The following is a 10,034-nucleotide window of genomic DNA, read 5'->3' as shown; positions in this document are numbered from 1 at the left end:
CAAACTTTGGTTGTAAGATTCAGATAACTATTTAATAAAAGCTAAATATTTTATATGAGAGTAAGAAAGAAAAGTATATCTTTGTCTCATACTCTCATCAGACAATACATGAACCTCTCAATAAACAAAATATATGCTCGGCTTAAATGACAAACCGCTATTTTACACAGTGGAACACTTATTTTTAAACAAAACCAATGCAGTTCGCCACTGACAGTGCTTACCTTTGCACATCACAGTAAACACTGAACCAAGATGGCGCCCACGCGAACGAGAAATCTGAACTACGGTGTCCTGCAGAGGACAAATGGTCAAAATTGCTAAAATTTACAACATATATGCAAGCTCAACAGCGACACCTTGTGACTTATTCCAGTCACTACCTTACATATACATAACGTCTTACCTGACATTCAGTTCACCGGACACTCATACTGAATCACCAGCCCATACAAATGAAAAATAAGTCCAGCAGCCAACCAAGAGTCATCACGAAAGACTAGGGGTGACACGACAGCGTGAGCGGGCCTGGGTGTCAGCCAGCCCGACCTGGGTGTCAGCCAGCCCGACCTGGGTGGCAGCCAAGCCGCGCTAGCCAGCTAGCCGGCTAGCTGCCATGCGGCGGTGAAACGAGAGCGTGAGCCGGCCTGGGTATCAGTCAGCCCGGCCTAGGTGTCAGCCAAGCCGCCCTAGCCAGCTAGCTGCCATGCGGCGCTAGCAGTAACATCGTGAGAGATATGGGACTTCTTGATAAAATATGGGACTTCTTGATAAAACGAGCAGATATTTGAAGTTTACACCCCTACATTCTCGCCTGAAAATAGGGGAGGCTGTCATAAAGTTCAAAAATCAGTAACTTAGCGCGCACAGCTGTATAGAAACTCCGTCGTGCTAGCTAGCACGCAGTACAGTTATTGTAACTGTCAGCACAACGAAAATAAACTACACCTAAACTCGGTTTATATCTGACCCAAATAGAGTGCAGTTAATAACGTCTTACCTGAAATTTAGTTCACCAGCCGCCTGCTTCTCCTGCATTGGGTTTCCCTTATCCACGATTGAGCTCCGCGTTAGCCACCACCGGTCGATCGGTGTTTCTTTCCCCGCATACGAGGGGAAGAGACATATACCGGTGGCTAACGCGGAGCTAGCTAGCCACCGGTATATGAACAACTCAGTTATTTTTTCCACATCGACCAGCATCATCGGCCCATATAAACGAAAAATAAGTCCAGCTAAGACAAAGACTGTTTGCGGAGCGATCGGGGGTGAAAGGAGTTAGAGACGCCTCACTGAAAGCCAAGCCTGGGTGCTTTTGAGCGAAGCGGCGCTAGCTAGCTAGCCGGCTAGCAGCAACATCGTGAGAAATCTGTTGCTAATATGGGATGTTTTGACAAAACGAGCAGATATTTGACGTTTACACACCTACATTCTCACCTGAAAACCGGTCGATCGGCGGCCGCCTCACATGTTTCTTTCCCCACATATGAGGGGAAAGAGACACATACCGGTGGCTAGCTAGCGCCGCGTTAGCCACCACCAAACAACTCAGTTAGTTTTTCCTCATCGACCAGCATCATCGGCCCATATAAACGAAAAATAAGTCCAGCTAAGACAAAGACTGTTTGCGGAGCGATCGGGGGTGAAAGGAGTTAGAGACGCCTCACTGAAAGCCAAGCCTGGGTGCTTTTGAGCGAAGCGGCGCTAGCTAGCTAGCCGGCTAGCAGCAACATCGTGAGAAATCTGTTGCTAATATGGGATGTTTTGACAAAACGAGCAGATATTTGACGTTTACACACCTACATTCTCACCTGAAAACCGGTCGATCGGCGGCCGCCTCACATGTTTCTTTCCCCACATATGAGGGGAAAGAGACACATACCGGTGGCTAGCTAGCTCCGCGTTAGCCACCACCAAACAACTCAGTTAGTTTTTCCTCATCGACCAGCATCATCGGCCCATATAAACGAAAAATAAGTCCAGCTAAGACAAAGACTGTTTGCGGAGCTATCGGGGATGAAAGGAGTTAGAGACGCCTCACTGAAAGCCAAGCCTGGGTGCTTTTGAGTGAAGCGGCGCTAGCCGCGCTAGCTAGCCAACATCGTGAAAAATCTGTTGCCAATATGGGATGTTTTGACAAAACGAGCAGATATTTGACGTTTACACACCTACATTCTCACCTGAAAATATCTTAAAAGTTTACTTTGTGACCTAGAAACACAAATAAGAGGAATATCGTTAGCTTCATAGCATAATTGCCTAAGTCAATGACTTAGGCAATTATGCTATGAAGCTAACGATATATTAAACCAAGTGGCAGCCGCCATTGTTTGACTGGTAGAGGCGTGCTTTGAATTGTGGGATATGCAGTTTTCCACCAAGCATACACCCTTGCCGTTACCGTAACTATTCAATGCTTCGTGCAACCTTAAGAATTCCAATGGTTCCTGAAAGCACCGACGCTGTGCGCGCCGTTCATATTGTTGTCATTATGGTAATCCAAATACGGGGACATACCACTAGAGTGAGCCAACACACCACAAATTAAGTGGGTGAGCAAACACACCACAAAGTAAGTAAAGTTTCACTTTCGTTCGTTCCCATTCATTTGAATGGGCAAAAACTTGCATTAAAATATTCATATTTAAAAAACTATAGAAGTAATAAACACCAAAAGTCATAGCACACCATTCCTGATCCAGCCGCACAAAATGATATAACATATATGAAGCTTGTGTCAAAACTGTGGGATGAGTTACGCGCGAAAATTTCAGGCTGAAAAAGGAAAATAATAATAATAATAATAAATCCGAGCAATAGTAATAAGTGTGCCTTTTGGCATAGGCACACTTAATAACCTCCCTACACGTGTAGGTTTGGCCTGAAGCCATCAATCCGGTTGTTCAGTCAGACGTCACGGATGACGTTGCAGGTATTTCCGGGTCTAAGTGCTCCTCAAGAAACAACGATGGCGGAGCCAGTGACTTTGTTCACGATTACCTCCTTCTTTAGCGAAGTACCAATTAGGGTTAAAAAGGGTCTTAATTCCTTCAACTCTAGTAAAGTGGTCAGTGTAACCGTTCTCCCAGGCGGAATTATAAAGGGAAGTGTCCAGGCATCCATGAAAAAGAAGATTTACAATGTTGAGGTGAGCTAGGAGTAAGCTAGCTAGCCGACGATTAAACATGAGATATTCTGTATTCTGATGTATTTCATAAAGCACACACACGTACAGCAATGCTATAACAGTGGAAGTAAACGAAGATGAAAATCTACATAACATGGAGGTTTTGGAGAGTTAGTAATGTTAGCCTAGTACCAGTTATATTAGCCTAGTTAACCTGGTACCAGTACACAGAGCAGCGCTGCAAGTGTTTGTTAGAATGTTTAGAATCAGAATCAGAAAGGGTTTTATTGCCAAATGTTGAGCAGGTTTACAACATCAGGAAGGAAGGGACATCATTAGGGTAAGCATTAACTTTCTTTCAATGTAGGTGCATGTTGAGGGTCAGTCAGTCAGGTTCAGCTCCTGTGAGTGCCCGATTGGCAATGATAAGTGCCATCATATGGCGGCATTGTTGATTTGGGTGGAGAAGAATGTGTCTCGCACTGACGTGGAATGTGTGTGGAAGAGGGTAAAATCATGCAAAGCAGAAGAAATTACTGCCAAGAGAGTGTCTGTGATGACACCCTCAACAACACAAGGTCAGTTATTTATTTAAAATTTGCCCTTTGAATTAATTATAATAATTATTTTCTTAACTTTTTAAAAAGCATTGTGTTTTATATGCTAAAATTATTATTTATTCAGATTACTAAAAGCTTTTTTTTTTCAGCTGGAATCGAAAGACCTGTCTCCCAGGAGGACAAGGAATGGGCAGTGGCATCCCTATCGAAATTGCAACGTTTTACTGGGATGGGTTGGATTTTGAGTCCTGAATGCTCTCAGGTACTTTGATATTTACTTTAACATGTGGTATAAATTGTACATGTATGTAAACTCTTGTAAACTACATACAGCAGACTGTTTGCTTCCACTGTCCCCACTTTATTTTTTACATGTATTTTATATACTCTGTACCTGACTTTGTCTATTCTGTGGTCAAAATTTCTTGGTTCCATTAAAACCTTTAAAATCCTTTTGCTTTAAATCTAGGCTAAACCAGCCAAGACATTTGATGAAGTGCTGAGGAACCTGGGATTTCCCCAAGCAGAAGACAAGGCTCGTTATCTCTTGGCATCACTGGCTGTGTCTGACGAAGAGAAGAAACAGATTGAGGAAGCAACAGTTGGGCAAACGAAGAATGCATTGTGGTAAGAAAGTGCTTTGAAATTAATTCTGTTAAGTGTTAAGTAGGAAATTTTAGTTAACTGTGTCTCTTAATTTGTGTTTCTTTATAAAAGGTCAGCATATCGCAAGAAGAGAATCACAGCCAGCAACTTCGGTTTGGTCCTGAGTGCAGTCCAGCGGCGCTCATACCCCCCTTCCTTATTTAAGACTCTGCTTGGACAGTACAACCTGACAGAAGGATCTAAAGTAAGTTGTTAGTAAAAATGGTCTGTGCATCTAAGAATTCCTTTATGACTAAGTTGTATTTTCATCCCCAAAGGCATGTGATTGGGGGATCCTTCATGAGCCAAAGGCCAAGCAGTTGTACACTGACTGTACTGGTGCAGCTATCAAGGAGAGGGGACTGTTTTTATCTAACAGTGGCCTGCTTGGTGGTTCTCCAGATGGGACTGTCTCTAATGAGTGCATCATTGAGGTGAAATGCCCATGGTCAGCCAGAGCCAAAACTGTATTGGAGGCTGCAGAAAGTAAGGACTTTTTCCTACAGCTGGATGAGGCAAGTGGTTCCCTGGTATTAAAAAAGAATCACAACTACTGGCATCAGATCCAGGGCAACCTCTATCTCACAGGGGCGAAAAGCTGTCACTTTATTGTTTGGACTCCATGTGACTTTTTCATCTTGCATGTGGATAGAGAACAAACTTGGGCTGTTAACATTGAAGCGTTGGAAACGTTCTACCGGGAAGTTTTTTTACCCCACATTTTATCGCAGCTTTGAATTCATATCAGCATGAGTAATTTATCAGTCCAAATGTTTATAGTTAATTTTAAAACTATTTGGAAATTGTACATTTTTTGTCATTGTAACTTTGTAAATATATTCAGATAAATTCTTAAATTATATTAATTTTTGATTTGAAAAAATAAAATGTTTTGGACAAACTGTTCCTGAAAATAAAGAGTAACACATGTATCTGGTATTCTTCATTTTAATTGAAAATGCATAGCAAGAAAACTAGGCAGTAATCAGGAAGCTGGAATGGAATGAAAAATGTAACAAGCCATTGATAAAAACAGAGTAAAACATTATACGAATCACAAATGAGACCATTCTCAATTTGAAACTATGCAACTAAGTTGTTTTTATGTTGTAACATCCTGAGTATACACACAAAACAATCCACTTAGGAGTTATAAATAATAAAAGTAAACTTATTCAACAGTTGTGTTTTCTGGTCCACAAGTAGTTAGAAAATGACACAATGTACTTTTACCTCTGAACTCTCACAGGTATAATTTATTCAATTTCACGGAGAATAGGTGTTTGTAAATTTGTAAGACACACACATGCTTTCAAGATCTTATTAATATTTTTTTTTAACTGATATGGGATGTGATGCAAAATTGAGAAAACTTTCAGTCTTTGAATGGAACGCTCTACATGTATTCTTGCACAGGAAATCTTCCTGTTGTTGTTCACTTCCTCTTGTGTGAATTGTCCGTTGGTGAGGAAGGACGGAATGTTCAGTGAGACCCCTTCTGGTAGGATGTCCCGAATTGTGAAGCCCTTATCTGCAATGACCATGTCACCTGGTTGTAGATGTTGCAGTACTCCACAGTCAGCTGTTATGGCCTTATCTGAGGCACTTCCACCGTACAAGTTGCTTACAAAGGTTATTACACCATTAGGAGCCACACCAATTAGAGCCTTTAGTGTGGTCCGTCCTTTGTACTGGCTGTACAAATGACTTTGTGTGTCAAGTCTCTCTGTGTTACAAACAGAAACTTCCGTGCAGTCAAGCACAATCCTGCAGTTAGGAAATGGTTGGAAGCAATCTGGCAGCGATGTTTGATTCTTGGCTCTCGAGGGAATGTTGTTTTCCAGCATGCCAACATACAAAATGTCATACAGTGCACTAACAATTGTTGTAAAAACATTAGTTACTGTGCCTCTGCTGCAGTTAAACCTTATTGAAAGGTCTTCATGACCAAAATTAAGTTTAAGCTTGATCAGGGTTAGAAATAACTGGTCAATTAGGGGCATCATTTGGACAGTCCAATCAGAATGATATTTAAGATCAAATCTGGAAAGAAGCGCTTCTAAAAACAGGACAGAAGCAGCATCGGGCAATCCAGTATAGTACTGGACCCTTTCAGGATTGTCAGATATTTGACTGAATGAGAAAGTCTGCTTCTGCTTCTCTACTTGTTTTTTAAGTTTTTCATTCTCTATTCTTAGCATGTCATTCTGAATCTCTAGCACCAGAAGACTTTGGGAAGAACTTGTGGAACTTGCAGTATCTGTCTGTGTAGCTGCATTGTTGGAATGATGTGGCTCATCTGATATTTCACTCTGATTTTCACCAATAGCTGGGACCTGCTCTTTTTTCTTCTTTTTTCTAACAGGGTTGTGGTCATCTGGGAACTGAAAAGACTTCCTGTCGTTCCATGCAAATCTTGTTGGCCCCGCAGCTTTTCCTTGAGGGAAGTGCCAACTGCAGACTCTTGAGTTGCAGTTTGGGGTGAAGTTTTCACGTCTGTGGAAGTGTTTAAAAAGACAGAGAGAAATTTCAGATCATACGCTAGCCCTCCATTAGTTATGATTAATACAAAAAAAAAAAATAGAGATAAATAATAGAGAGAAGCTTCTTTCATCCAGATGAGAGAAGCTTCAAGAAACTTAAAACTTAAAGAAGTCCAGATGCTTTTCTTACACATCGTTGTACTAATTTGCTTTTAAGCTTACCAGAAAGATAAGTACTGGCAACCTTTGCTAGCTATTTGTTGGTTAGGTCTTTATTTTGGTAATTAACTGGCACATAGGCTGGGGATTGTAATGTATTTTCTTACATAGACATCGCTTTTTGGACGTAATTTTTATTCCTCTGAGCGTCGAAAGCTAACTAAGGTTCATATATATAGCGAAGTGACCCTTAGCTCTCAATCTTTGCTTGGAGAAATAAAAATGACTTCAAAAATGCAACAACGTCTTTGTATTAAAAAAAACACAATAAAATCCATTGTCTATATAAGTACAATTACTCGTAAAAGCCAGTTTGTCTTTTAGTAGCGGGTTTTAATTGTTCATCACTAGCTATATTAGCTAGCCCACTAGCTCTTATCTTACAAATTTATTCATTCACTTACGAGTTGTAACATACCTTATCAACTTCAGCCACTTCCTCTTCTCTCTCTTTTCACAAGGAAACCGGTAAAATGACAGATTAGACTGTTGTTTTGAGCCAGATTGGTTAAAACAACCAGGAACACAGCATTGTGTCATATTGAACACAGGAGCGTTTAGACCCGGAAGTAGGATTCGTCGGATTCGTCGCGTCATCACTGAACAACCGGATTGGTCGAGGCCTCTTGGTGCCCAGGGGCTCCTCCGGCAGCAGGACGGACATGGAGCACATCCAGCTCCATCGTTGCACTAATCCACCATTCTTCCACTGAATGGAGCATTACCATAAACGCTTGGCAGCCGGAGGAGGCATTGTATTCCAAAAAGTCTGTGAGCCTCTCAAATGCGCATTGTTGAAATTCACCTGTTGCCTGGGAGATGAGATGAGAATGGCCCATTCCCTGAGGTCGGGTCTATTATGTAATATACTGGACTTTGGGCTCTTAAAACTCGTCCTGCCTGACCGGACGGGCCTCCGGGGCCATCTCTAAACCGTGAAGAAGAGCTGTGCCAGAAAATGTGGGGCTGCCCTGTGCTGAGCCATTTGGTTTAATTGAATTGTTGTCACTTGTGGGCAGCTCAAAAATAAGTAAGCTTTGTAATATGTTTTGATTGTCTAATTTAAAGGCTGTGACTGTTTCAAATCAGTGCAGATGACCACACAAGTGACGTTTATATCCGAAACCCGTCTGTGCCTGTGCAACACTAAAATGACATTTTATTCATAAACCAAAACGAAAATCTCTTGAAATAAAAGTCACACAATCCTGAGTTTAATATATATATATATATATATATATATATATATATATATATATATATATATATATATATATATATATATATATATATATTGCTCTCCCCCCGCTTCAGGACACCTAAACCAGGAGATGCCGGACTAGAGCAGCGCAGATACTGAAGGACCCGTCCCATCCTGGCAACAAACTGTTCCAACTTCTGCAATCTGGTAGAAGGTTCTGCATCTTCCGGGCAAGGACAGAGAGACTCAAGAGGATCTTCTATCCTATATATGTATATATATATATATATATATATGTGTGTATGCATGTGTATATATATATACATATATACATATGTATGTATATATATATATCGTGATGACGGCTTAATCTACTTTAACACGTTAATTTTGACAGCACTAATATATATATATAAGTATACCTAAATTTTTTATTTAAAGCGATGACAACTTAAGCTTGCATAAGGTAACATGAGAATAACTTTTCTCTGATGTTGTCAGTGGAGTTACTACAACAGCACACTTACTGTCCTAAAACCTGTTGTAATCTACTGTACACAAACTGCTAGGTTTCCAAATCCTGTTTTCTCGTTTATAAAAATGTCCTGAAACTATAAAATTCATTTGCATTCAGAGGGCAGCAGAGCAGTTCTTTTGCTTCACTGAAGATCATGAATTCAAACTTGGAGACTAATGAGAAAAGGAGTGGAACCGAGTCTCCTTTGTATCGTGGAAACCCAAAGTCTTTACTTCAAAACCCTAATATAAGATGAGAGGGGCTAAAGCAAGGAGGGAGTTTTGTTCTGGAAAGAAGCTTGAGTGTCTCTAAAGTGTCAGGGGGCCAAAGCTATCTTTCTGTTAAAGTGTTGCATCAAATAATCCGTTTCTCTCCTTTCATGTGTCTGCTGTGGAAGCAGAAGAGACGAAACAGGATAAATCAGGACTCGTTCCCTCCGTGGTATGTGTCTGCATCCGCCTGCAAGATGAAATCCTTTTTACCACAATTTAGGAGCCAAGCAGTGCAGTTACGAGAATTATAGCAGCACTTCATGTAGACCCGTCGTTACTCAAAAGCGGCGGGACAGCCTCCAAGTAGGTCCATCTTTTATACACAGAGGGGAAATTGCATATTGATTGCAATCTGTGTTCGCGTTTGCGAGTGTGTGTTTACTAGCATATGTGTGTAGAAGTGTTTGTTTGCATGTGGGTGTGTGTGTGTGAGAGAGAGACAGAGTTGGAAGTTTAGATGACAGTCCAAAAATTAGAGTGTGAAAGAGCAAGAGGAAGGAAGAGAGACCGGGAGTAAAGAAATGAGGGAGGCGAAGAAGATAAACTTTTGCACTCTGGGACAGAGATTTGAAAGACTTTAACATTGACTAATGTGACAGAGGTAAAGGGAGAGGTCTTTCTTGAGTTGGACGATATCGCCAGGTGAGAGGGACCAAGGACCGCCTACCAGAAACAGGAATATAAAGGAGGAATGGCAGGAATGGTGCTGATGGGTTTTGCAGTGGGGTTAATCACATGCGCAGTGATCCATGTCACTTATCCTGACATTACCTTGGATAAAACAACAAATTCTCCTAGTGACTGAGTTTGTTGCTTTTAGACCGGAATATTGGAATCCTAAAAGAGTACAAAGGGACATTTCCTTCCACATTAGCTTGTCTTTATTTCCTGAATAAATCCAGTAATACTCCTACTCACATATAAAATATCATAAAGGGTGGAGCCGAATGCAGACTCTGAGGCAGACTTGAGATAACTGTGCATGTAAAAATCCAAACTTCAAATGCCAG

The 10,034-nt window shown here is 41.1% G+C and overlaps 2 protein-coding genes across 2 annotated transcripts; one reads left to right on the top strand and one right to left on the bottom strand.

Annotated features, from left to right (window-relative positions):
• The first annotated feature begins 3,467 nt into the window (after nt 1–3,467).
• On the top strand, nt 3,468–5,076 carry LOC146677030 (uncharacterized). Its single transcript, XM_085417795.1, has 5 exons — nt 3,468–3,705; nt 3,837–3,949; nt 4,157–4,314; nt 4,405–4,537; nt 4,611–5,076. Exons 1-5 carry the CDS (start codon nt 3,567–3,569, stop codon nt 5,067–5,069), a joined length of 1,002 nt encoding a protein of 333 aa, XP_085273921.1. The 5' UTR covers nt 3,468–3,566; the 3' UTR covers nt 5,070–5,076.
• A 193-nt stretch (nt 5,077–5,269) lies between these two features.
• LOC146677029 (uncharacterized) lies at nt 5,270–7,630 on the bottom strand. The gene is made up of 2 exons (XM_085417787.1): nt 7,453–7,630; nt 5,270–6,828 (listed from the first exon to the last, which is right to left on the bottom strand). The coding sequence occupies exons 1-2, from the start codon at nt 7,572–7,574 to the stop codon at nt 5,589–5,591; spliced, it is 1,362 nt and encodes a 453-aa protein (XP_085273913.1). The 5' UTR covers nt 7,575–7,630; the 3' UTR covers nt 5,270–5,588.
• Nucleotides 7,631–10,034: the final 2,404 nt, after the last annotated feature.

The sequence above is a fragment of the Rhamphochromis longiceps genome, linkage group LG2 (assembly GCF_057381845.1).
Source record: "Rhamphochromis longiceps isolate RC_006_pf linkage group LG2, R_longiceps_female_GT1.1, whole genome shotgun sequence".
In the NCBI taxonomy this organism is placed as follows: domain Eukaryota; kingdom Metazoa; phylum Chordata; class Actinopteri; order Cichliformes; family Cichlidae; genus Rhamphochromis; species Rhamphochromis longiceps.
This window is presented reverse-complemented; position numbering and strand designations above follow the sequence as displayed.

Bases quoted from the DNA above. Each gene is read 5' to 3' on its own strand.
- LOC146677030 (XM_085417795.1), top strand. From the start codon at position 3,567: ATGGCGGCATTGTTGATTTGGGTGGAGAAGAATGTGTCTCGCACTGAC. The intron at 3,706-3,836 runs GTCAGTTATTTA...TTTTTTTTTCAG, and splicing joins GACACCCTCAACAACACAAG to CTGGAATCGAAAGACCTGTC. The intron at 4,315-4,404 runs GTAAGAAAGTGC...TCTTTATAAAAG, and splicing joins CAAACGAAGAATGCATTGTG to GTCAGCATATCGCAAGAAGA.
- LOC146677029 (XM_085417787.1), bottom strand. From the start codon at position 7,574: ATGACACAATGCTGTGTTCCTGGTTGTTTTAACCAATCTGGCTCAAAA. The intron at 6,829-7,452 runs GTATGTTACAAC...ACACTTCCACAG, and splicing joins AAGTGGCTGAAGTTGATAAG to ACGTGAAAACTTCACCCCAA.